At 42.7% G+C, this 27,660-nt stretch overlaps 1 protein-coding gene across 2 annotated transcripts in view; it reads left to right on the forward strand.

The window, feature by feature from the left end:
* The window catches only part of FLT1 (fms related receptor tyrosine kinase 1), a 115,918-nt gene that overhangs the window by 60,279 nt on the left and 27,979 nt on the right, over positions 1 to 27,660 (forward strand). Inside the window, exons 12-17 of one of the 2 annotated variants that reach the window (XM_030477809.1) lie at positions 981 to 1,089; positions 8,690 to 8,980; positions 13,988 to 14,134; positions 16,022 to 16,153; positions 22,403 to 22,509; positions 25,845 to 25,983. In XM_030477809.1, coding sequence (XP_030333669.1) covers positions 981 to 1,089; positions 8,690 to 8,980; positions 13,988 to 14,134; positions 16,022 to 16,153; positions 22,403 to 22,509; positions 25,845 to 25,983 — 925 coding nt within the window. The remainder of the gene's footprint in view (positions 1 to 980; positions 1,090 to 8,689; positions 8,981 to 13,987; positions 14,135 to 16,021; positions 16,154 to 22,402; positions 22,510 to 25,844; positions 25,984 to 27,660) is intronic. The other variant, XM_030477810.1, reaches the window with a different exon arrangement.

The following is a 27,660-nucleotide window of genomic DNA, read 5'->3' on the forward strand; positions in this document are numbered from 1 at the left end:
CCAGCTCTGTCTGTAACTCCAGCTAAAGCATGTTCTACAGAAGAAGAAAAATGGAGACAGAAAGACAGAAAATTAAGCTACTGAGCTGCATCTGAAAGCACATCCCACTGCTGAGCTGCACATGCAAGCCCCATGTCTCCACTCCATATCAGAATGACACCAGAGTTATTTCTTCATAACTTTCTTTTTTTCACTTAATGCCAACTCATTAGACCATGTCATTCCATCACCATAAAGGTGTAACTGTTATTGTTACAATGGGTTCTATTTTTCTAATCTGACATCAGTTGTTGTTGGTCCCTGGCCTTCTGAGGTCTTATCTTACAAGTCATATTACTTTGTGAAAATACTTAGTGTGCTGAACCTCTGAAGTTGGTGATAGAATACAATGTAAAGAAAACTGACATGTTATTATTTAATAACAGAAATGGTAAGTCCAAGAAGAGGAAATAGTCTGAAAAAGGATGAGTAAACATCTCTTCTGCCCCTGTCTTTTGTCACGCAACATGTATATGAGAAAATGAAAGAGAAATCAAATTGGTAGTGCCAAACAGATACTTTTTTCCCAGCATTTTCCAAGTGCCTGAGGCATGCTTCACCTATTCCTCTTGCAGTCTGGCTCTCCTACAGGCTATTTATCTCCTCAGGTATACCACATTTTGTCATGTTCCATGTTTTGTAGCTTATCATTACATCAACAGCAAGAGATAAATCAATCTGAAAGACACATTCAAGGGTTTTTGGTTATGATGGCTCTGATAATATAAGGGTCATGCAAGGAGCTTGTTTCCTGTTATTCTTCTACCCTTTCCAAAACTGTATATGGTGACATGTCCTTTAAATAGCCCCAGTGGTGCCATCACTGAGCAAATGGAGAGAGTGAATCATGGGACTGTCAAGGGTGGCTTAGGAAAAAGAGAAGGGAAGCTTTAACTGAATTCCTGAGCCTGTGAGAGCTAAACCTCTTCTTTCTTTCACAGACTGCTAGCACTCTCGTTATAGCTGAAGCCAAATCTTCTGGAATCTACAGCTGTGTGGCATCCAATAAAGTGGGAAAATCGGAAAGAAATGTCAGCTTTATTGTAACAGGTAAGACCTAGACCCCACTAGAGCCAAACATGTTTCCTGGTCCTGAGATTATAACTGTTAGGTTCTTGTGGCTTTTTCATATATCACAGTTTGAGAATTGTAACGCGTGAACCTGCAAACTCATATCATGCTTTTGGGTGATCCTAGAAGGGTTTGCCACAACAGCTGGCTCATACTCATCCGTCCACCAAGTGTCCAGCATGACACAAATTGCTCACAAATATAGCAACCTGTAATTCCCCCTTTTAAATCACCCAGTCTCTGCAATCACTCCATACCTGAAATTTTACTGTATTCTCATATGTCCGTAAGCCAGTATCATGTGTGACATTGGCGGTGTCTACAGCCTGATCCTGCTGCCAACCAGGAGGTCTCACAATGAGCAGTGCCACTGTCTTTAGGCAGCTTGGTGCTAGAGGAGGGGTGTCTGGGGTACCCGGGCAGCCTCTCATAGCTCTCAAGGACTATGGTAACTTGTATGTAGAAAAGTGGCAGGGCAAAAATTAGAGTTCTGTTCCCTCTTCTGAGAAAGACAACTTTGGATGTCATTTGGGCCATGACACTGAGCATACTCGTGTTAGCTGCACATATGAGTATGCTTCCAGCTATTTTTCCATTACAAGATGTATTTGGATGTTTTCAGAAACAAGTTGTTAAATGTTTGAATTCAGGAATTACCAGGGAAAAATCCCAAAACCAAGGAGTTTTCAAGAATAACTACTGCATGATTTGGCAGCATGTCTGCAAGTGCCATTACAAGGAGTTTGTTTTCTGGTGAAAGATTTTATTCTGGTTTTGTTTACAAAGTGGTAGTACATAGAACACTTAGGATAATGAGAACTTTCAGGGTAGGTCATTCAAGAAATGTGATTCATTCAGAAGTATGACAAAAGACAAAAAGGTTAAAAAATTTGGATATTTTAATCCCAAAGTTGTAATCTTGAAGATGAAATGGAAAAATAGTTTTTATGTATCCCTTTTAATTTTTGCTTTCTCATATGTTTTTTGTTGTCAACCTTTTAGTTATCATTCTGATGAGTGATTTTTGTCTAACTCATTCTGTTAACACTCTGAGTAGACACACACTCATTAGATATGGTTAAAAAAGGAAGAAAACTTTTTTGAAAAATGTCCCCCCTCTGGATTTTGTGGACCAAAATTTGTGTTTTTGAAATATTCTGACCAGCTGTAATATAATCATAGAACACCAGGTTGGAGGGGACCTTAAGGATCATCTGCTCCAACCTTTCTTGGCAAAAGCACAGTCTAGACAAGATGTCCCAGCACCCTGTCCAACTGAATCTTATAAGTGTCCAATTTGGGCAATCCACGACTTCCCTGGGGAAATTATTCCAATGGCTGACTGTTCTCACTGTGGAAAATTTTCCTTTTTATGTACCAACTCTTCCTTCACTGATGGTGGGTCTGTGTTTGCATCAACCTTGAGTTTTGTCCCCAGGCCCCAGGGCCCAACAGCTTTGCAGTGCTGGTAAAGACAGAAAGTGTTGAGAACCTCTGCCTTTTCAGTGTTGTTGGTGGCTATTTCAGCTCTCCTGTTTAACAGTGGGCCAATATTTTCCTTTTTTTTCTGCTTCTTGTTTCCATACCTGAAGAACCCTTTCTTGTAGTTTTCGACATCTCTGGCCAATTTCAATTCAAGCTGAGCTTTTGCTTTTCTAACTGCATCTCTGCACACCTGGCAATGCTCTTGTAGTTCTCTATGGGTATTTGTCTGCTTTTCCATCTCCGGTACATGACTCAGAAGCTCACATCTAAGCCAAGGTGGTCTCTTGCTCCGCCAACTTCCCTTCCCTTTAAACTGGTTTTGTGCCTCCAGGAGAGCATTCTTGAAAAACTCCCAGCACTCACTACCTCCTTTATCCTTCATGGAAGCTTCCCACGAAATCCCTCACAACTGAGCTCTGAGCGAGTTGAAGTTTGCTCTTCTAAAATCTAAAACCTTTGTCTTAGTACTAACCTTCATGGCGTGACCATTGCCACTTGGGACCGTACTCCCTGAGTTCTTCAGTTTAAAGCCTGCCTCGTGAAGTTGGCCAGCCTGCTGCTGAAGATTCCCTTGCTTCTTCTAGACAGAATCCCATCCTTCCCTAACAGGCTATAGTCATTGAAGAACGTCCTGATGTCATGAAAGCCAAAATCCTTTTGATGACACCAGCCACAAAGCCAGAGTTGATTTGCATTGTACATCTATTTTTGGCTGCATCCTTTTCTCTCACTGGTAAAACAGAAAAAAGGTAACTTGGGCACCAATACTTTTCGCTTGGACCCTCAGGGCTTTGTAGTCTTCCTTGATTCTGCCCAGGTTCCAGCTTGTGGTGTCATTCATGCCCCCATGAAAGAGTAGCAGTGGATAGTTGTTGGTGCATTTGACAGCACTCTCTCACATCTTGGAACTTAGGTCCCAAAGGCAGCACACCTCATGTGCCTCCCTGTCAGGCAGCAGATGGGTGCCTCAGTGCCCCTTAACAGAGTCACCCACTACAAGCACTAATAATTTCTTCTTGTGGTATCCACTGTGTGCTGTTGGTACAGTTTCTTCCCTGCAGACCTTGCTCATGGGTGTCTACAGCTGTTAAAGCTTCATATCATAATACACTTCCACATTTAGAAAATGCCAATTATCTAGAAATTCAGAAATTTGGTAACAAGAATGAGAAGTATAAACAGACAAGTGACACCTAGGCAGGTTGTCTGTTAAAATACAGAAATGAGAAGAATATCTCCATGTTCTATTAATGGACGTGATAGGAACATTTGTCACCTTGAATATGACTGCTGTCCCCACTCTCAGATTAGTTTTGCTTTCATGCCTATGCTTACGCTGTGTCTGTTTGGACAGAAAGCTAAACAACGATGTATAATTCTCCACAAATTAACATGCCAATGGTGCTCATCTTTATGTGGGTACTTCACATGTAACTTTGAGCAGTCATTGCGAGTCACTTACTGAGGCTGTTGCCCTTTTAATGTGCAAGATGACAAATTTGGCCTTTTCTAGCTCTTACTTCTCAGTCTCCAAAATGCTGCCTAGAAAATCCTGAAACCAAATGAAGCTGTATTTTGATAGGCCCCGCTCACTGTATTCAAATCTCCCTTTCAAAGTTTTGATGGTCATTTCAGATATTTCAGTGAAGTGACATGAACAAGTTAGTTTCCCTGCTTAGATCTCCAGTTCTTAGATCTTGACCAGGGATAGAAGGAAATCCTTCTTCTTGATACAAGAGCTTGCATGAGAACATACTGAATATTATGACTTTCCTTTGAAGACTCTTTTATTGGCTGGTGTTCAGAGAGAGGAGTTGGCAGCTTTATTATGGCTTGGAAATTTGTAATATATTGACTGATGGCAAACCTTCTATATAGGGTGGTGAAATGTGTTTGTCCTTAGAGTTCCTGGAGCTGAACACTTCAGTTGCATGACGTGGAAAGTCCTGATCAACCGCTGACGCTCAGTTGCACTGATTGAAGGAAGCTTAAACAATCCTGCTGTTTTGTCCTTTCAAAAATCAAGTAAAGCTCATTCTTCTGTTTTGCACACAGTGCATCAGTTGGGCTCTGTGGTGTAATCATAATTCTCCTCCATTAGGCTGAGACCAAACTGCTGTGGCTGTTTTTCACGTCAATAAAACAAACGTGTCCGGCGTTTGCTGAAAAACACACTGAGGGAATAAAAAATTGAGAGCCCTAAATGCTGATGGATGTGAACAGGACACTGCAAAGTATTTCCTTGTGATGAGTCCAAAACCAATACTTCAGGTCTTGTGTGGTAGCTTGGGGCTAGTTTGTCTTGTGTTGTTGGGTCTGCTGGCACCATATGAAGCCAGCCTTACAAACCATATAAAAGTAAGCATTTAAAAGTAAGAGAAGTGTCTAAGCAAGAGAAGGCAATCCCTTGTAGGAAGGGGAGTTGCCAGAAAGGGCTCCAAAGAGCAGATGGAGGCAAAGCCTGTCCTGAACAGGAATAATCCCTTTCCTTGGAGACAATCTCCTTCAGGCCTTGCGCTGGGGATGAGAAAATGCACATGCCCTAGTGAAGTGGTTGTAGTGGTGTAAGAAGTCTGTTTTCTATAGGCAGAAACCACTGGGAGGGTGGTGGGAAAGCAGAGCTTGTCCCAGCAACCGTGTTTTGGTGATGGCATGTTCCACCCCTTCAAGGAAGAATGGATGTGCAAGAAGGTATAGTAGAGAGGACCCAGTAAGAATAAGCCCTTTCTTAAGTTATTGTAAATTTCATTATTTCTGGGCTTGAAGTGCAGCTTGCATATGTGTCTCTGGGTGGTTGGAGAGTGCTATAATTTTATTCATTGCCTGAGGGTGTAGGACCTGAAGTCCATGGCCTATGGAGTAGCTCTCCTTTCCTATGGCCTCTGTCAGATGAAGGGCATTTTTGTGGTATTGTCACACTGACTTATTTCTAAAAGGAAATCTTTGTTCAGAGCACAAAAGTTGCTGTGAGCCTTATATAAAAGTGATGTAGAAAAGTGATTTCTGAAAGGTGTCCTGCTTGCTGATACAGAAACAGTCACTGTAACAACACCTTTATGCCAAATTTAACTGTGGTAGCCCCTTTTCCTCCAGCCTGCCCCTTTCCCTACATTTTGGGCTGTTTTGCTGGCACACAGCAGGCCCATGGGTGTGTTTGCAATTACAGAGGGTGAAACAGGAACAGCTCTGCCTTATCTCCCTGGTTTCCCAATGTCACTAAGCGCATTTTATTTTGAGATTCCTGATGGTGCTTGGCAAAGATAAACAAAATCTTCCATCAGGAAACCTGGGAGCTATTTCCACAGGAAGCTTCAAATCGCTAAAGTAAATAAAACCCTTTTACATTATTTCCAGCCACGTTATTTAGCTAGCCTGAGCCTCTAACAATTGGTGAGAGGTATCATATATTCGGGGGCTCGTAGCCTTTAAACAAATGATTCCCTTGGAATCCTGTGCATTTTGCTTTTGTCCCTGGATTTATTCAGAAAATAGTCTTTCTTCACAGAAGACACATCTAGGAAGAGCTCCAGACCTGACAACGTGGAAGTAGTTGCAACTATATTATTCTCTTCGCATGCTATCCTTTTACGTTAAAAATAGTTCATTTGCCTCAGCCCCAGAGGATCTTTAGTTTCATCTTAAGAGTTTTGCTTGGCTCTTCCTAGCTTTTACTGAGCACTGGTATCTATGAAAGTCAAAAATTAGCAGTATTTCAGATCCATACTGGCTTTCCCAACAGATACCAGAACAATTTGAGATGTACTGTGAGTAAGATGTACTGATTTCTTTCACCCAGATACTTCAATGTGATCAAAACTTTGGATGCCTGATCAGTTCTGTGTCTGAATTCAATGTTTTTTAACAAAATAAAGAGTGGGATTCACTTCATCTAACTTAAACCTTAAATATAGGTATCTAAGCCTAAGGCGGTCATGTAGGATCTCTTCACAGTTATGTGTGAGGGAACTGGATCTCTGTAATTTGACTCATCTTAAGGCAATGGGATGCATTGCCCTTTGGAGCCTGTGTCACTCCATGGGCTGTAAACTTTTGCCCATATACAAAACAACTATGTAGATGTCTACATTTTGGTGGTTTAGGATAAACATGCTGTAGCCTGTGTAAGGAAAGGTTTCATCTTAGTAGCACTTCCAGTATTCTTAACTGAGATAAAAATCTAACATCATGCACTCTTACATATCAAAAACAATGTTGATGATAGTCACTCACAGATAAGTTACTAAATTTAAAGTTTTCCATGAAGTTTTGTTTGCTGGAGAGAGTCAAAAAGGGAATCCCAATGAAATGTAAGAGAAACAAGTCAATACACAGATTTTAATACCCAATCTGTCAGTGTAACTTCTCCATTAGGTTGATCTTTGGACTATATCCCTGAACTACAGCTAATGACAGGCACACTCTTCACTGCCAGGGCTCGATGAGTTCAACCAGCAGAAATCAGGCCTCTCCCTGAAAGGCATCTACTGTCAGAGGAAATTCCAAACCAGGACTTGCAGGAGCTCATCTACTCTGTGCTTAACACTCAAAGCTAACTGTGGAAAAGAGGATAATAATGGCAGCAACTGATGCCAGACTTTCAACAGGCAGAACTTTGTTTGGAAGGCAGCAGTGAGCAGGTCATGTTCATGGTCCCCTTGGGGAGGCAAGGCAGCTCAGTTTGCATTGTGGGGATTTAGGGAGAAGCTATCTATCTGATGGATTGGTCAATCAATGAAAGAGGTTACTGAAAGATGTGAGATATTAATCACTGGAGGTCTATTCTTATGCACCCCTCTATTGTGACATTAAACCCAAAGCGACGCTGGTGAGCATGGAACTGGATGAAAGTCGGTGTTGAGCTGTTCATGCTCTAAGAGGCAAGAAAAGAAGGCATAATCCTCCCTTATGAAAGACAAACCCATTCTTATGATTTTGAATCAAGTTCACAGCCAAGTGCCATAGCAATTAGCAGTGAAAGAACAATTGAAAATGGCCAAAGTTGATGTCACTTGACTGAGAAGGAAATGACTTTATCAGAATATTGGCTACAAACAAACCAAAAGAGATTGCACTCTAGGAGTAAAACTTGGAAGTGCTTTCTCTCAGGAACTTGCTTCTACTTTCACTGAGGTAACTCTCCCTCACTGGAGGGATAAGCCCCAAGCGGAGGCGGCCGGGAGCCAGTCCGCACCGCCACGGGTCTGTGCCGCTCCGCCGGCGGAGGAAGCTGTAGTAACATTATAACCAACTGCAAACATGACTTTTTCAAGTATGGCTTTATATTGTTGGCTAAATTATTCCTGCTGGAACTACTGGCTATGAAAAATGCTTGTGAAAACTTAAGTCATATAGTTAGTGTCATGGTCATTGATTTCTCTCAGGTGGAAATATTGTTTATCTATGTTTAGTGCCAAGCAGCCTGAATAGAGTGATCTTCATCTGTGTGCTGCTCACACATGATCAGCCACTGAGGCCAGAGGGTACTGTTTCTGCTTTCCTCTTGGGTGGCTGACACACTTTAGATGCATGGAGGGTAAATACCTCTGTTCCAAGGGAACTCTCAGGTGTGTAATCACAGATTCAATAATTTCTCTGTATTTGAAGCATTTTTGAGGAATAAGACATAATTTGTCTGAATACTTAGGAATAACAAGAAAACAATATAACTAAACATGGTGAGCTGCAATATTTTTCTACTGTCCTCCTGAGACTCCTTTTCTCTCACGCAAGCTGGAGCTGAGATCAGAATTTTCCTCCTTTTTCTTAGTCCCACTGTGCTGTCTTTAAATAAATCTCTTTTGGTACCTTGCCCCGATCTGTCTTAACTTGGCATAACATTTACAAAAACTCGTTACTTCCAAGAGCAACTTCAGTTTACAGCGGCTGATGTCTGAGCCCAAGTGTCTCATAGCTCCAAGACAAATTATAAGAATAGCTGGAGCCTAGCATATGAAAGGAAAGATTAGAGACTTCAACAGGAAGACATCAACATTGATTAGTACAAAGGCTTCCTGATAAAGGGGAATATATACGCCGTGTTAATTTTGGCTCGTTCATTTCATATAAACTAAAAAGTGTTCTTGATTTTTGACAGATGTACCCAGTGGATTCCATATTAGTTTGGAAAAAGTGCCTATTGAAGGAGAGAATTTGATATTGTCCTGTTCGGCCAACAAATTCCTGTACAAAGACATTGCTTGGATTTTACCGAGGACAGTCAACAATCAAACGAAAGCAAAAAGGTCCCTCAAAAAGGAGTACTCCATCACCCTCACTCTGACCATCAAGAATGTTTCGCTGGCACACTCAGGCACCTATGCCTGCCGAGCAAGGAACATATACACGGGGAAAGAAGTGCTTCAAAAGAAAGACGTTACAATCAGAGGTGAGCACTGCAACAAAAAGGCTGTTTACTCTCGGATCCTCAAATATAAAAGCACAAGGAATGATTGTACAACACAAAGCAATGTAAAACATTAAAGGACTCATTAAACAGTAACAGGTGTCTCCTATCATCTTGATTTTTTATTACTGTTGCTACCTTCCAGGCCATGAGGTGGTGCACATTCCCCCATGGGTTGGATGTAGGAAGAATAGCAAAAAAATCATAACACGTGAGCTTCCAGTTGAGTTCAGACGGGTGTTTTCTGCTTTGACAAGGCACGTGGAAGCTGGGGTTTGGAAGATCCCCTGTGCTACGTTTTGCATGTTGTTATTTTTTCTCTTGCTGTCTCCTACTGAGCGATAAGGAAAACTCTGGATCAATCTTTTCTTCCACTTTGATATCGGCCTCGTCAAAAGTGTCAAAGCTGAATAAACTGATTAACTTTAAAAACTGCTGTTTTCAGTCAACAATGGACATTTAATAAGTTAACTTGAACGTGCGGAATGAGCACAATTCAGTTTGAGATTGACTGGACTCTATATTTTTTATTTTAATCTGATCTTGATGGACTTATAAATATTACCTGCTGAGCAAGTTCTAATGCTTATTTATTTGAAATTATTTTCTACGCTAAAGTACATTAATCTTAAAAAGTACCTTCTAAAAGAAGTATGCAGGGAAGAAATAAAAATGTTGATATAATGCACAGACCTATCATATCATTTATAATAATGATGATTTTAAAATTGACAGACGTGAACCATGTTTCTCCAAATAAATCCAGGTAGACTTCCAGTTGCTGTGTTGGTCAATTTTTAAAGTCAGTTCTGCACTAATGTAAAAAACTACTGATAAAAGTGTGAGTATTGCTCCTGGCCTGAAGGTTCAGGAATTTGTAATGTTGTAATTATTTTATTAAATGAGAAATATTACACTAACACGACTGACAAGGTTGCAGCCAGCACAGTGAGTTGTTTAATATGTTTTCAAAAATACAAATTCAAAATTGAAGCCATTAAAAATATTCATTGCTTTTGGTATGCAAATGACAATTGGATTTATTATGGGAATTAAGAACCAGCCAAACTGTTGAAGGAGAATTAAAGGCAACCTAAGACTTCCTCATGAGCTTTCCCCCTTTTTTTTCCTTCGTGATTATTTTGCTATGAGGTGTTTCTGTGTATTATAAATGCTGTATAAGGAAGAAGTTACTATTTTTAATAGATCTGATGATAACTTTATTTTTTTACAATACATAGCTTTTATTATTTTTGGTTACACTTATGATTGATCATTTATATAGCATTTACATAAGCCATAACAAAACAGACTGTAGTGACCAAAATAGCTACAGCAAAGGAACAAAGTGGCTGTGCTTTTAAAATAGAGGGTGACAACATGACAGTTTCTTGTGCTTGGGAACTCACCAGACTATTTCCTCCTTTAGGTATCGAGACTGTGTCCCACGGCTAAACTTGTCTTTCACGTGGGAATTGCTTTTGTCAAGTGTGAAAGGGTAAACAATAGCATTTCCCCATAATGCCAGTTTCATGGAGCCTAAAATGCTTAGAAAACAATTGATAACCTGGAAGTTGTCAGAATAAGAAAAGAATAATCATTTATATCTTGAAATGTCACCTATAGCCTGCTTGCATACAGTAGCTCTTTTGTTCATTACTAGTGTGATGGCTTCCAGAAATAATGTGTTCTTGCGAAGGGATCTGGCTCTCTTTTTTTTCTTCTAAAACATGCCTAAAAAGCAAGAGAAATCTTTGGTGACTGCTTAAAAATGACGCAAGTGTGCTCTTTGGCATTTGCAAGTCTTCAGAAGGGTTACAATACAGAATCCCCTTTTTTATGAGGCTCTTTTTTATGAGAAGACATTTGATGGCAAGGTGGGCGGTGACGACAGGACGTTATGAATTTTCCATGGTCTTGGGAGCCGGAGCACAGTGACTTGCAGGAGGCAGTTGTCAGGCAATGTGGGTTTGGTTCAAAGAAAAAGAGATGTGGCTATTAGACTGTTCCTCTGTGAAATTGTTGTGAATTGTGGTGATGTGTATCACTGCTGGGTGGACGTCCTGACAGCCTGGTCTTGACCATGCTTGAAAGCCCATGCTGTGCAAGGATGCTGTAACACCCTGATGTGGCTGCCTCTGTTGGGAGGCACAGAGAAACCTCACTGGAAACGTTTGAGTAAAGCAGTTCTTGGTGGACAGATAAAAACTACTGATGTCACTTTTGATGTCCTCAGATGATTGGAGAATCTCATTGGTTTGGGGAGTTTCTCTGCCTTTTGTTGTGTAATATATTGTTTAGGGAGAAAGGTGTGAATTATCTTTTTTTTTTTAAGTGTTAAAATTAAAGCTTGTATTTATATTTTTGTACTGATTAATAAAAATAAGTGAACAGACAACATAATCATAACAAAGGGCAAAAATGGATGGAATGCCAAAGTAAACCCCAAAGTGAAAAAATTGTTATGTTTTCACTCTGTGACCTCCCTGTTGCTCCCATGGGCCAACCTCTGCCTACAATGAAGTTCCTCAGGGTAACTGAGAGCAGAGTTTGGCCTGGCAAGGCAGCATTTGTGGGAAGACACCAGGGCTGAGGATGAGCCTGGAGGGCTGCCCTGGGTGCTGAGCCCTGCACTGTGCTTGCTGGTAGTAGCCAAGGCAGCCCCTCGATTTGAGTGGGCAGAGAGGGGTGTTGGAAACTGCCCCCCCTTGGCTTCACTGCAAAAATGAATGGGAGAAAATGGGTGGTTTGCAGAAGAGAATAATCCTCAGGTTGACCAAGTCCTTGAAAAACCAGCTGATTGCAGCAGAGAAATTGTTGAACGTATGTGAATGGTGATTTAAGTTTTAAGCAAAAAAAAAGTTTTTCTTAATATGAAAACCCATCTTTAGTGTATGGCTGTAAACAAATTAAAATTAATCACAAGTAACTCACAGAATGTGTGATTTGCCTTTGTTCTGTCATCTTGTCCGCCTTCATTTTGGATGTCTGGGCTGAGGTGTCCATCAGGGACTACTGATAAATGTGAGCTCTTCTCAGCGTGCGTATGTGGACATGTATCAGATGGTACCTTTCATAGACAGTGTTGTGAAAAATGGAACTGTGCAAAAATCAGGTGGTGTGCCAATGAGAAGAGGGCAGCCTTCTTGGTTGCAAGGCAAATATTGTTGACCATGTCATTGTGTACATATATGTTGAAAAATTTACTTCACAGCCTCTCTCATGAGCATTACTGTTTGGGAAGAGAGAATAAATTGTCTACTACACTGTAAACAAAAAAAGAAAATAGCATTGCCTGTGGAAATTACAGACTTGCAGCTCAGAAAAGCCCAAACTGGTCACTGCACAGTCCTGACTATGTCGGAATTAATTTCAAGGGGTAAAAGTGTAACAAAGCTAGCCTACTTTAAAAATGCTTTTAACACTATGGAGTTCATGCACACTGCATAAGCTGGTAGTACATAGGTGCTTAATTTTTCTAGAGAGTTTTAATTTACAGCTGGTAAAAGAATGTTTGAGAAGATGGAAATATCTGATAGTCCGTTTTTCTGAAAGGATAGACAGATCTTCCAAAGACAGAATGTCAGAAATTCAGCTGTGACTATACTTGAACTTGGTATATCTGTGTCTATTGCAATCTAAAAGAAAATATTTGCAAAGAGTTGTTTTCTGCTCTGTTTTTTTTCACATTTTGTAATGTGTAATCTTACTGCGTTGATAACGGCTGAGTCTGGAAGTGTCATTGAAGGGAAAGGTTGCAAATAATCGCTTCTTGCAAGATCGGGGAATCTGGGGGAATCTGCAGAGCATCTGCATCTGTGAGATTGCTCAGGACCATCCTGGATTCTCCATCACTGCTTTAAAGGAACCAAAATACCAGAAAGGATAACATGAGAGTTACAAATGTGACAGAAAGACGTTGCCATGTAACATGCATAAATATTGCCAATATCTTGATCTTCGTCAGAACAGCCTTCAGCTCTGTACAAAATGGGGGAAGGAGTGGTAAAGGTTTGAAACAACTGAGAAAGATTGGTTGTTTTGATTCTTATAGGGATAACACTAACATGATGTTTATAGGGTGTTTTTGAAATGCCCTTCTGGGAGGCCCTTGCACCGAAGCAGAAGAGATGAGACACACTTCCAATATTCATTGTCACTGGCTGTCATGGAAATGTGTTTTACTACATTGTGTTCATATGAATGTCAGTAGATCAGAGTGAAACAGGAGTGGTGGTTGTATGCTGTGTGGCCTGCTATCACTCCGCTTTGGACCCTGCCGTCAGGGTTTCCAGTGCCTGTGCGATGCCGGAGGACACGGGCGCATTTCTTACCAACGGAGTTTTGGCATGTGGGCTGTGGTGTGGTTTGGCCAAGCTCTGTTATGTTCAGCCAAATATGTGAAATACAGAGTGGAAGAATTTATGAAGACTTTGGGACATGTAACACAATACTTCTGTGCTTATGGTTTCTGGGTTTAGATGATGTGAGTTTACTGAATATGATTTGTAACTGTACTTTTTAAAGTAAATGATAAAAGTCACATACATGGGTATCATGGTGTACAAAGTCGCATGGTGCTATATCAGTGTCACAGAGATGCTCTGCTACAAGTGTGTCATGCTAATTGTTTAAAACTTTGGTGTCACAGTTTTTTTCTCTTGATGATGCAAAGACCTGAGCTCTCCTAGAAACTCATTGCTTTTGATAGCCAAATATGGTCGGTAATGGAACTGAAGAAATCTTTGAAATGGTGTCGTCACTGGGTCTTCATAACTTGTTCATCATGACTTGATATCACTGAATAGTGGGAGTACTCTGTAAATACCAAACACTTTAGCAAACTGGAATGGTAAATAAAATCTGTGAATGATTAACTTGGTAGAACAGCCATAACAATCTCTAACATCAGTAAAATGCTGGTAGGAAAGATAATTAAACCCCCACAGTTACAAGAATGTAAAATGGAGGTGTTGTTTTGTCTTGTAGCTCAAGAGGCACCAGCCCTGCTGCGGCACCTTACGGATCAGACAGTGAACACCAGTAACTCTGCCATATTGGAGTGCCAGGTTCATGGCATCCCCGAGCCCCAGATATCCTGGTTTAAAAACCATGAGGAAATACAGCAAGAATCAGGTGAGAACTCTGCATACTCACCTACCTTTTGCAGCCTTTTTATTTACCCATTTGCCTTAGATAGCCATTTGCAGAGTCGTTGGCATCAGTACCTGGATGTAAGGAAGAATTGCCCAGGCATTGAAGGCAGGCAGGCGGCAGCACGGGTGCTCTGGGCTATTCTATCTCACTCCAAAACCTCAGCCAGGCTGGAAGTGTAGACACAAAGGGTCTCTATGGAGTCAGTATAAAAAATATAGCTCTCAATTTGCATCTTAGAAGAGTCATCTCCAGAGAAACATACTTCTCTCAATTTACTATAGAGGGAGCCTAAGGATCAGGCATCTTGGCCAACGTATAGCTAGACAGGAGAAAACCAAGCTTGTGCGATGTGTGTAGGAGGACTACCAGGAGAGTCTGTGGTCAGGTATGGAAAGCCGGCTCTTGATTCACCAGACTAAATCCATATCTGGGGTGTCCAAAACCAAAATGTGTCTGCTGGCAGCAGAGGACTCCAGGTCTCACGTAGCAGAGAGGAACAACTTCTCAGGTGGCATACTGCAGCTGCAGGAAAACTCTGGGAGATGTTTACTGCTGTCTCTGGAATGTGGCTTCAAAGATCAGCTAAGGCTATATACCCAGTTCTGCTGACACCACAGTCATGGAAGTGTTCCTTGGAGATTTCAGGTGGAGATGAATGATGGGGGAAAAGGCAAAACCTTTCTCATAGGAATTCATCCACATTCAGATCTGAAGCTCATAATGAGTTAGTGTTACAAGCTCAGCAAAAATGTTCAAGGAGGTTTGGTCTGTAGGTACTTGCATCGTAAGTGTACTCTTTAATAACAATGTTTTAGAAAGTTCATGTTTATGGTTCTGTCCTGTATTATTAGAAATTAATATGGAGTGAATAAAGGCAACTGGGAAAACATCCGAGAATTTCTCCAAGTGAATTGTAAGCCTTTGCAGACTTGCAGCCCAGGCACTAAACTTAATCTAAAGCTGGATTCCATAAAGCTTTACAGTGACCACATCGTTGTAATGTGCATTATTAACATTCCCCTCTAAAATGGGTGTTATGTGTTTAACTTGGGTGTGATGCAACACATAAAGTTAGTAGCCAGAAAGATGTCTTTAGAGGGCAGGTCAGAGCACTTTAGTTAGGTGACTGAAAGAGATGGTGGGAGTACACTCTGGCGGTTCTGATGGAGGCAAACACACATGTACTTGACTGCATGTTTCCTGGCTGTGCGGTGCCTTAGAGGCAGTCCTGAGGCCACATCTGCTCCCTGCCTCTTCCTCACTTGCTGGAGTACTGCCCAGGCTGGCTTCTGGGTGGAATAAACGAGATGTTGGAAGCTTCAGGTAACTCCTGTGTTTTAGGGCACACCTCATGGGATTTCTCTTGCACCAGCTGGGGTCCCTTGTGAAGGGGCTTGTTGTTGCATGCCACAGGGGCAACTGGGATTTGGAGTGAGCCTTCTGCCCGTATGGCCAGTGTGGATGCATAGAACTGGGTCTTGGAAGCTTGAGTTGCTGTGGGGGCAGACCTACTCCTGCAAGTGCAGTAATCAGACCACCCGTTTTCCAAAAACTGGAGACATGCTGAAGAACTCACCTACATGACAGTATAGGCACCATGCTAATCAATATACGCAGTACCAAGTGTTTCCAGATCGTTCCCTTGGGCTGAGCTTTTTCCTTCACACAAGTGCTTTGTAAACACTGATTTCCAAAAGATTCCCAGAACATCCAAGAATATTTGGCTTTCCTGCAGATAACATTGTGCTGTGCAGTCTGCATGCTCAGATTTCTTTTCAGAAGAACTTACAGCAGAGATTATTACACAAGGGCCTGTTTTTGTTTATATCCTGGCTCCTTCTCATTGAAAAATATTTCATTTCACAGGAATAATTTTAGGGCCCGGAAGCCGAATGCTGTTTATTGAAAGAGTAAAAGAGGAGGATGAAGGACTTTACCAGTGTGTAGCCACCAACTTAAAAGGGTCCGTGGAGAGTGCAGCATATGTCACGGTACAAGGTAAAGCACAGTTTCAAATTGGAAGGCAAGCTCACCAGGGTGATGTTCTTACTCTAGCTGAAAAGGTGGGGGTATGACTTGGGGCTCATGTGATCTCTGAAGGCAGCAATTTGAAGGAAGTCCTAGCAAAGGAAGCGTACCAGGTTGGAAAGGAAGCCTAGCAGGAAATGCTAACTCAGAGCATGTTTACACTGATCTAAAAAGAAGAATTGCTTCAACCCAACAAAGATCAGGTCAGGGTAGAAGACAAATGTAAATTTAGTATTGTCAAAACAAACAAAAAACAGAGTAAGGAACACTCTCCTACCCACTCATTTTCCCATTTCAGGTTAATTCCGTAGAAATTAGAGACCTGGGATATTTTCATTTGTTTATTTTCAACGTAAAGCAAACTGCCAAATCGGACTAGAAGATTTTAGTCTAGCAATAGCTACATATGCATTTTTCAAAGATACTTGTTGTAAAAAGTAGTTATGATCTAGTTATTTCTGTAACTATTACTTGAATTACTTTGCTATATATTTAAATGTCCACATTGTTCTGCCTCCTACCAAGCTTGACTCAGGCCTGTGGCAGTGACTTCTGTCAAGAAATTTTACACTGCACAAAAGTAAAGTTTATTCAGTGACTTTTCAGTTTCATGGATTTCAGTTTCATGAACCCTTTTGGTTCATATATTATGACATAAGAGAAGCACGTTAACATTTTCGATACGTCAGTACCATGTATGAACTGAATTTGACATAACCTATCTCACTGATCTCATCTGTTAATTAAATAGTCATAAATGCATTTAGTTTCTCTTTATAGAAGAAAATTTGACTACTGTCAGCCTCTCAGGAGAGATTATGTCTTTATGGATATTCTCATACAGCTGCTAGATGTGTCAGAATACTACTGAGTATTTGGAAACTACCCTCCAGCAGAAGGCAACTACAGCTAGTAAATCAGTATTGATTTTCTGCCATGAGAGTGTTAGCAGTCTCAGTTAATGGTGATTGTTGATGATACAATGATGGTTTTGCTTTAAAAGGTCTGGGATAAGCACTGGTACATGTGGGCTGGCCAAACTGGTATTATCTAGGAGTTAAAAACACCTGTCTCCCAATACTAAGGTTTTTATGGCTGCTATAATAGCTAAAAGAATAACTTGTGCTTAAGAGCTTACTGTCCAATGGATCCTACTAATTGATAGTCGTGGGCAATGTAATTCATTATTGTATTGATTTTTAACATCATTGTAGCTTGGCTATTTATTACAACTGCAAGCATTCTGTCAGATGGTTTCTAGGAAGTCGTATCTCCTAGTCTGTTATTCAGAGGAAGGAAAGAAAGCAGCCAGGAGGGCTTCTTCTCTGGTTACATGTCCTGAAGAATCAGTGGCAATATGTTCCTATGCGGCTCCTACAGGAGCTCTTAAATAAACAAAAGTTGAAGACTACCATATTAAAATAAACAGCTTTGATACTGGATGAGAATAAGAGAGAGAGTTTGTCTTACCTACTGTGATCAAAGAAAATGCCTAATACATGAAGGAACAACGCCGGAGTTTTTTTCACGCATTCCTACATTGACCTGTAGGGTCTATTCATCTCCCAGGAAACAGCAGCTTCTCACCCCATCCCTGAGCCTGGACAAGGTCAGGGCTTAAATGTGAGGCTCTCTCTAGGCTTTGCCACTTGCTTGTCTTTCTGAGAAGTACAGACTCTGTCACTGTGAGCACCAAACCTTCCCTCCACCCCAGGAGCTCTCGGAGCATAGGGCTGCAGATCAAAGGGAGTGGAGAAACACCTCGTGTCGATGGCCATGTTTAACAGATTGGAAGAGTAGTTTGTGAATAAGTCAGGAAGGAAACTGTCTGCTCTCTTTATTTCCTCTGAAAAAACATTCTTATACTCACAGATAAAACAATGTGTTATTTTTGTATCTATCTGAGATGGGTGAGTGGAAAGTGGAATCAAAGGGCTGCCTTTAAATAATCACAGCCCACGTTTGATTTGGAAGCTGTGCTTGCTGGGCTGTCTGAGAAGGAAAGGGGTTGCATTTGTGGACATGTCAGAGCAAGCCGTCTGCTTGCCCTTGGCTGAGGAACTGAAGAAGCAGCAAATCTGCAAAGATGGAAATGGAATAGCAAATGGCTGCCAGAGCACCCAGCAGGCGGAGGGAAGTGTGTCCCTAAAAGCCAGGGCACACAAGCTGCTGAGCATAGGGGGAACACGGGCCTTCTTTGCCGGCTCTTCTTCTTCAGCTCTGCTCTCTGAGTGGATGATTTGCCATGAAATTCCTCAGCATTTCTAAGCACCCATGCCAGTGCTGCACTGCCGTGATCATTGGATTACATGGATTAAACAGGCTGGATCATATTGGTCTAGGGATGAGGGATGTTTTGGGTGCAACAGAGTAGTGTTAGTTCCCCAAGAGTTGTTTTTTCCCTTAACAACTGAGTTGCACTTTGATGCTTAGAGCTGAAATCCTAATGACAGAGCCCATGCCAGCCCAAGCCTTCAGCTCATACCTGGAGAGGTCAGCACATTAGTCCAGGTTCTCATCCCCACATGGCTGCATAGTCCTGGTGGCTCCTGTTACTGCTGAGAGACAGAAGCTGCTATTAGTGGCACTTCTTCACTTGCCCTCTCCTTGCCTCTCTGCAGCACTGCAGAGACACAGGATGGAGTGGGAGGATTTCGGAGGGGCTCTGGGACGGGAAGGAGGTTGCCACTGGCCACAGGGAGTCAGGCGAATGGAACAGAATTGCACATGGGCTAAAGTCTGTGTGTGATGAGGTAGCTGGTGGATGGAAGTCTGGGAGGGGTGTAAGGTGGAGCCAGCAACCTTGGGCTATTGGGCATAGAAAGGGATTTACAGCTGCTCTAAGCCTCTCCAAACTCTGTTAATCCTGACCTTTTCTGAGTGTTGTTGCCTGTTCTGCCTCAAATCAAAACTTTTCATACCCAGCTGAGAGGCATTCAGCCAGCTCTGCCTGCAAGGCTTTTAGCAAGACTAGGAATCAGAGAATCACAGAATCATGGAATCATAGAACACCAGGCTGGAAGGGACCTCAAGGATCATCTGCTCCAACCTTTCTTGGCAAAAACACAGTCTAGACAAGATGTCCCAGCACCTTGTCCAGCTGAATCTTAAAAGTGTCCAACGTTGGAGAATCCACTGCTTCCCTGGGGAAATTATTCCAATGGCTGATTGTTCTCACTGTGGAGAATTTTCCTCTTGTGTCCAATAGGAATTTCCCCAGGAGGAACTTGTACCCATTATTCCTTGTCTTTTCCATGTGACTCCTTGGAATCACATGGATTCCATGTGACTCCTTGGAATCCTAAAAAAGGAGTCTCCATCTTCTTCGTAGACACCCCTAAATACTGGAACATGGTGACAAGGGCTCTCCTGAGCCTTCTTTTCTTAAGGCAGAACAACCCCAGTTCTCTCAGCCTTTCCTCATATGGCTTCCCAGTCCTTTGATCATCTTCACAGCCCTTCTCTGGACACTCTCCAGCCTGTCTACATCTTTTTTGAACAGCGGGGACCAAAACTGAAGACAGTATTCCTGATGTGGCCAGACAAGCACTGAGTAGAGTGGGATAATGACATGTTTACCTCTGCTGTTGGTGTCTTTGTTAATGTAACCCGGCAACCTGTTGGCTTTCTTTGCCGCAGCAGCACACTGTTCACTCACATTGGGCTTGATGTCCACCAGGACCCCCAGGTCCCTTTCCACAGAGCTGCTGCCCAGCTGGGTAGATCCCAGCCTGTGCTGTACTCCTGGATTGTATTTTCCCGGGTGCAAGACCTTGCACTTGTCCTTATTGAATTTTGTAACGTTTTTGTTGGCCCACTCTTTCACCCTAACCGGGTCTTCCTGCATGGTGGCTCTCCCTTCTGAGGTGTCCACTTTCCCACTCAGATTGGTATCATCGGCAAACTTCATCAGGGTGCATTTGATCCCATCTTCCAGGTCACTTGTGAAGACGTTAAACAGCATTGGGCCCAACATTGATCCCTGGGGGACTACATTAGTGACAGGTCACCAGCTGGAAAAGGAGCTATTTACCACCACCCTCTGGATGCAGCCAGGCAGCCAGTTCCCCAACCACTGCGTGGGCCTCTTGTCTGGACCATAATACATCAGTTTCTCTAGGAGGAGGCTGTGGGAAAATGTATTGAATCTGGTTTTCGAAAACCAAGCCTTACCCCAGATTGAAGAAATGTTTTCTGGTTGCCTAATTTAGCTTGGACATTTCAAAGACAACACCTTTGCTTCTTTCACTAACTCCTTGGTAGCATAAGGTAACGGTTAAGGAGTTGCTGCCTTCCACCTCAGGACTGGCAGTACTGTGCCTCAAGGGTGTTCTGAGTCCTGCCATATGGCACAGCTGCACCAAATGAACCTTCAGCCCCTCTAGGTTTTGGTTAATAAATGTCAGAAACTATTACTCACCACCTGCACGGGTACTGCTCAGAACCAAGAGCAGGGCATCCATATGTAAAAGGAAAGCCTGATGCCAGAGGGTAGTCAAGCTGCATTAGGCTGTATCATTTCTGTTATCACTATATCACTATGTCCCATGCCTAAATCAAGCCTTTTAAAAAATACTGGTGAAAAATTAACACTCTTGGTATTTTGAAGAAACAGATTCTTTATATCTCTGTTTGTAGTTGAGGTCATTGTTTTTCTTCAGTGAGCTTTATTTTAAAGCTCCAGAATGGACATGACAGAGGAATCGTAGACATAGGGCATGAATGCAAACCTGATTATCACCTTTACAGAGGAAAGATATTATGCTAGTTAAGCTGCAGCTACAGGAAGCAATTCAACCTCTGAACAAAGCTCTGTAGCCTTGCTTGAAACCAGGCGGCACATCCCTCTGGATTATGTGGTAAACCCACCAATGAGGCATCTATCATCCCTTTTTCATGTGTCAGGAGCAACACCGAGCTGCCAGGGGTCTGAAACTGCTGCAAGTGCTGTTGACAAAACTACTGTGAAATCATGTTCAAGATTACTCCTTGTCCTTTCATTTTCTCTCTGTGGAGGGTGTATCAGAATAACAGGCAAAGCATGAAGGGTTTTATTTTTGCATTTTCTACCAGTCAGATGGAAAACATATTGTGGGAAGTGTGGTATTTTGACATGATCACAGGATTTACAAAACTGACTGTTCTGAAACTATGAGTCCCTAAACAGCAGTCTGAAATTAATTTAATTTTTACTTTTTTTTTAAGATCTGTCAGTGGGCTCTAATACTCTCTGGGTTTCTAATGTTCATGTTTTCTGCTGCTCTGTTTTCAGATGTTTTTGTTTTCCATTTTCTGTGCTTAATCTGTTCTCCGGTTTGGAGAGGTCTCCCTGCTCCCTGCCAGCTGGGTTCTGAGAGGTGCTGCTGGGGAAGGAGAGAGTTCCGTGTCCCTTCATGGCACCATGCTCTCCTCCATCAAGGTTTTTGGTGAAGGCTGCTGGGTTTCCAGCACAGCTAGGGCAGAGATGTGGGCTTCAGGGCTCAGCCATCAGCACAGAAGAGCTCGCTGAGCTGGGGTGCAGCAGGCAGAGCACCTGAGAAAAGGCATCAAACACTCCCAACAGCAAAACCCAAGCAGCAGCATCGCAGCATGCCCTGGATCACACCTGGATTCACCGGTGTCTATACCAGCACAAGCCCTCCCTGGAGCTTGTCCTGCACGTTAGCAGCAGCTCTTACACCACGGCATTCCCCTAGAAAGGGCCAGCAGAAATGTCCCCTCCGCGCATCCCCTTCCTCTCCCAAGGCTGCCAGGGAGTGAGCGTTTTCAAGACCTCTCTCTGCTCCTCTCTTGGCTACGGGCTTGTCCAGATGGATTTTGCAGTTGGGGGTGGAGAGGAGCATGAAACTGCATACACAGGCCCGCACACATTCTCACACAGAGAAAGTTTGGCTAAAAATACCCCGCAGCTGAATTTACAGCTCTAAAGGAAATTATTACCTGACTGGCCACCCTCAACCTGGGTACTTAACCTACTGCACCTGAGAGAAGAGCTGACATTTTACAGCTGATCAAATGCCATTTTGCTGTGCTCAGTGCAACAGCTTTGCTGGGGAGACCATTTTTTTCCCAGGGTCTGCGAGCCAGTCCAAACAGAGATTAATACTCCATTGAAAACAAACTGGTCCTTCCTGGTATTTTATTTTAATGTCAAAGAAACATAAAGTGCCCTTGCTTTGCAGGTCATATTCTAAAATGCTTGCCACTTGATTTTCCCAGGCACATCGGAGAGGTCAAACCTGGAGCTAATAACCCTGACCTGTACCTGTGTGGCTGCAACACTCTTTTGGCTCCTGTTGACCCTCTTCATTCGCAAGCTGAAGAGGGTAAGAATGGACAGGGAGCTCCCAGTGGCTCCTGCCTCTCCTTATCAGCCCTTTGCTCATTTAGAAAATCCTTCCCGGGACACTGGGATTGCTGAATCTAATGAAAGGACAATGTGATTGACTTACTGCTCACCTTTGTTCCCAGAGAAGTCACCAGGCTGCTGATGAGTGCTCAGGGAACTGTAACTCACAAGGCTGAGTATGAGTAAACCAGGAAGCAAAGCCTGGTTGGGGGCAGGGCTCTGAGTCTCACAAGCATTTGGGTGCCTGACTCCCACCAATGGCATCCCCATTCCCTGAAAAGATGTGGGGGTTTGGCATCTTAATGTCTTTGAAGATCTGAGTGTGTGGGAATGACAGATCTTCACAGATCTAAAGACGCTAAGACAGATCTTCAAACGCCGAGGTCTGGTTTGCACACAGTGTCTGCTATAATTACATCACTTCCAAAGTGATGTTTTGCTGAAGTAGTTTTGGTGGTGCAGCTTCTAGAGAGATGACCCTATATCAGAATGATAATGTTAAGTGCCCCTGCAGCTGACCCTCCTTCTTGTCCAAGGCTGATGGTGATGGTTTAAAGCCCCTTTTTGCTGACAGCACCATGCCTGCATTGCTCGGTTGGTGTGTGCAGCTTAAAGCACAGCAGCTCTCATAAGCAGAAAATACACTACCTCAGTAATGCAGAAAGATCTCGTACAGTTTTCCGGAGGAGATGGATTTGAGGAAAGGGCGGTACTGGAGAGACAGGGTGCACTGCAGGACATAAGGAATGGCTGCATGTCCCCCTATCCCCACTCCCACACCAGAGCTGAGCCCAGCTGCCCTCCTTCACCCAGCATAAGAGGTACCACAGGGCAGCGCCACAGGCATCAGCTCACAGCCACCATGGCTCAGCATGTTCCAGCTGGCCGAGCTCTGTGACGAACGCTAAAGGCTGACTGCAGCCCGCCAGACCATTTTATCCCAACCTGCACTAAGGCCTGTCTGTATCTTAAGTTTTGCACTGAGAACTTCTTTTGACTATTGGAAAGCAGGACCAGACCTCCAAACCAGGGTGATACGACGGCAGCTATGCTGCCTGCCTTCCTATTGCCACAGACTTCCATAAGGAGAAACACATGGGAGTTTGGGTGAGGGGGAAAGAAAAGTAGAGGTCAGTTGAAGATGTGGAGAAACTTTGTAACTATAAGAGAAATTACAAAGCAAGTTCTGACTGCGCACCAGTAATGATGAAAAAAGTCAAAACGTGACTGCAAACCCTTGGAAAAATGCAAGTTTTAAATGTAGCAAAGGGTTGCAGCTATTTTTTTAATTTGTTATGACACCAAAATTTGACATTTGCTTGTTAGATTGTTAAAAGATTATTAAAATAATCACTGTTGCTCTAGAACAAGGGACTTGATGACATGTGAAGACTTCTTTCCAGATGAGCCTCTCCAGCTAGTATTGGCCTATGGTTATGGTCTTCTCCATGTTTCTGTTACAAACCCTTACTCTCAAGGATTTATGTCTGGAATTAGCTCTAAATTACATTACCACAATGAAAAAAAATACTTGTATGCTTCTGAGAGAATTTTCTTAAAGCCTGTCTGTTACACATACAGTGACAAATGATTTGGTATTCAGCATACCTCAAGAGAGAACTGTAGGAAGCTCTCAGCACCTTCCTACTCCCCTATCGCTTTATTGCTGGGATGGATTCACTTAAAAGCTCTTCTCAAGTCACTGGTAGAAACAGTCTGGTAGACGTCTCTATCAAGAAATGCTCTTTTTGGAGCACCAAAACATGCCTCTGTTTCTATCCATATCCCACTTATCCATGTCCTGTCCAGGGTCAGTGGATGGTTTGAAGCCAAGAATTATGCCAAGTGACTTCTTCCCAAGCATCAGTGCAATCCATCTTGGGACAAACTTTCTGATTATTTGGGATGGTGAAAGGCAACTAAAACAGGAGCTATTAGCTACTGTCATTTTAGTCTAGTTTTGTTTGTAACCAAAACATACACAGCTAGTAGTATCCTTGTCAAAGAAATGTCTTGAAACGCATGTATTAGGGGTATATTTCTAAGCTGTAGAGAAGGAAAGCTGAAAGTCGCAGAAGCCAACAAGAAAAGAGTATGTAGGTATATATGTGTGTTTGTGTCTGTGCCCATGTGCTGTTTCCAGGAGTTTCGGAAAAGCAACACAAAGTGGCTTAGTTCAACACTTTCCATCATTCCAACTAATAGGCAGGAAATTCGAGCAAACATTAGACTTTTTCTATAGAAATGTAAGTGCTCCTGTGTCAAGAAAATTCCAGTGGATTAGAATCATAGAATCATAGAATCATCAACACATAGAATCGACTAGGTTGGAAAAGAACTTTAAGGTCATCAAGTCCAACCTTTACCCAAGGACTGCCAAGTACACCACTAAACCATGCTGCTGAGGGCCTTCTACACGTGAATGGCAATCCTTTGAAGGAAAATATGTTTTTAAATGGATGGACTGCAGAAAACTTTGCTATTAGGTTCATCTTTCCTTACATTTCTCATGTGAAGTGGATTATTCATTTGCTCAGTAGAAACTGAACTTCTGGCAAATCAATTTGAAATAATGTGTTTGAGCCTGGGTGTTCATCAATTTCTTCAAACTCAAATAATTTTGTAGAATCACAAAATTATAGAAGGGTTTGGGTTGGAAGGGGCCTTAAAGATCATGTAGTTCCAACCCTCCTGCCATGGGCAGTGGCACCTTCCAGTGTTGACAGTGATCGGGTTGCTCAGAGCCTTGTCCAACCTGGCCTTGAACACTTCCACCAATGAAGTAAAAAATTCTGAAGATTTGTAAACAGTTTCTGAAATGTATAATGCCTGGTCTCCTGATGACTGGTCTTGCACAACTTCTAACCACATATGACCGATCTTTGCTGGGTTTATGGAAAAAATAAACACAGTCAGTTGAGCCCCATGTGTTGCATATGGCCACTTCTCGCTTTGCACAATTGTGAAGGAAAGTTATTTTTATCAGCAATGTTTAGACATTTGCTGAAAATATTTCTCTTGACTGTGTAGAAGGCCTGTATCATAACACCATATGTTAATACAGATCCACATGGATTTCATTGAAGAAACTGATATGCCACATAGGAGGAAAGCTAGAGGAAGGAGTTTCTTTTACATAAAAAGTCTTGCAATATATAAAAAAGCCAAAGGGAGCTTAACCAAACCATCTATTAAACTATGAAACACACAGCTCCATGTACAGAATTAACTTGGAGACCCTGATCCAAACAAGAAGATGCTGACAGATATCCTTATCCTCTTTCTAATTTTGCAATATTCTTTCTTTTCTAGCCTTACTCCTCCAAAATGAAGACCAACCATTATCTGTCAATCATAATGGATCCTGACGAAGTCCCTTTAGATGAGCAATGTGAACGTCTGCCTTATGATGCCAGCAAATGGGAAATTGCAAGGGAAAGGCTTAAACTAGGTAACACTGGCATACTTCACTTTGGGTTTGCAGTGATTGAATTAGATGTACCTGTAGCTGAAGGAAAAGAGGAGCTGGGTGTGTTTTAGACATGCAGCACAATGTATTGCCAGGTTTGGTGTGAGCTATTCCATACCAAGTGCCCTGGTCCCTGGCTGAATTACGGCATTTAGGACTGACTGACTCTGTCTGCCTGACTTTCCATGTGTATATTTTGACACCAGGTAGGAAAACTAAAATAGAATCATAGAATCATTCAGGTTGGAAAAGACCTTTGAGACCATCAAGTCCAACCCTTAGCCTACTACTGCCAAGTCCGCCTCTAAACCATGTCCCCTAAGCACCTATACATCTTTTAAATACCTCCAGGGATGGTGACTCAACCACTTCCCTGGGCAGCCTGTTCCAATGCTGGACAACCCTTGTGGTGAAGAAATTTTTCCTAATACCCAATCTAAACCTCCCACGGAGCAATCTGAGGCCATTTCCTCTTGTCCTATCGCGTGTTACTTGGGAGAGGAGACCAACATCCACCTTGCTACAATCTCCTTTCAGGTAGTTGTAGAGAGCAATAAGATCCCCCCTAAGCCTCCTTTTCTCCAGACTAAAAAACCCCAGTTCCCTCAGCTGTTCCTCATAGGACCTGTGCTCCAGACCCTTCACCAGGTTCGTTGCCCTTTTCTGGACCCGCTCCAGCACCTCAATGTCTTCTCTTGCAGTGAGAGGCCCAAAACTGAATACAGGATTCAAGGTGTGGCCTCACCAGTGCCCAGTACAGGGGGATGATCACTGTCCTAGTCCCACTGGTAACCTATTTCTGATACAGGACAGGATGCCATTGACCTTTTTGGCTGCCTGGGCACAAGCGGCCGTCATTCAGCACCCCAAGTCCTTTTCTGCTGAACAGCTTTCCAGCTAGTGCAGGACCCTGCACTTTGCCTTGTTGAACCTCATACAGTTAGGCTTGGCCCATCAATCCAGCCTGTCCAGATCCCTCTGCAGAGCCTTCCTACTCTCTGGCAGATCAACACTCCCAGCCAACTTGGTGTCGTCTGCAAATTTATTGAAGATTGCACTCCATCCTCTCATCCAGGTCATTGATAAAAGATATTAAACAGAACTGGCCTAATACTAAGCACTGGGGAACACCACTTGTTACTGGCCACCAACTGGATTTAACTCCATCCACCACAACTCTTTGGGCTCAGCCATCCAGCCAGTGTTTTACTCAGTGAAGAGTACACCTGTCCAAGCCATGAGCAGCCAGTTTCTCCATGAGTATGCTGTGGGAAATGCTGTTAGAGGCTTTACTAAAGTCTAGGTAGACAACATCATCGCCTTTTCCTCATCCAGTGAGTCACCTCATCATAGAAAGAGAATGTGGACAAGAATACTGCACTCTAATTTTTTGCAGGCTGATTTACTTAAAGCGCAGCGTAAAACCAAGGCAACCAAAGGCTTCCAAATCAGACCACTGGCTTGAATGCTGCTCTCTCTAGACTCAGGAGCCTGACCTTTGGCATTTGCTGTAATTTTCTTCCCTGGTAGTCTTGTTATGTACTCATTTGGAAAATGAGCCTATGCAGAAATGAGTCCTCACAGTCCATCCTGTACCCCCGCCTGTTCCTCCCTTTCCTCCTCTCTCCATCACAATCTCCCTGTTTTCCCTCTGTGCTG

This window comes from Strigops habroptila, chromosome 2 (assembly GCF_004027225.2).
Source record: "Strigops habroptila isolate Jane chromosome 2, bStrHab1.2.pri, whole genome shotgun sequence".
NCBI classification, from domain to species: Eukaryota; Metazoa; Chordata; class Aves; order Psittaciformes; family Psittacidae; genus Strigops; species Strigops habroptila.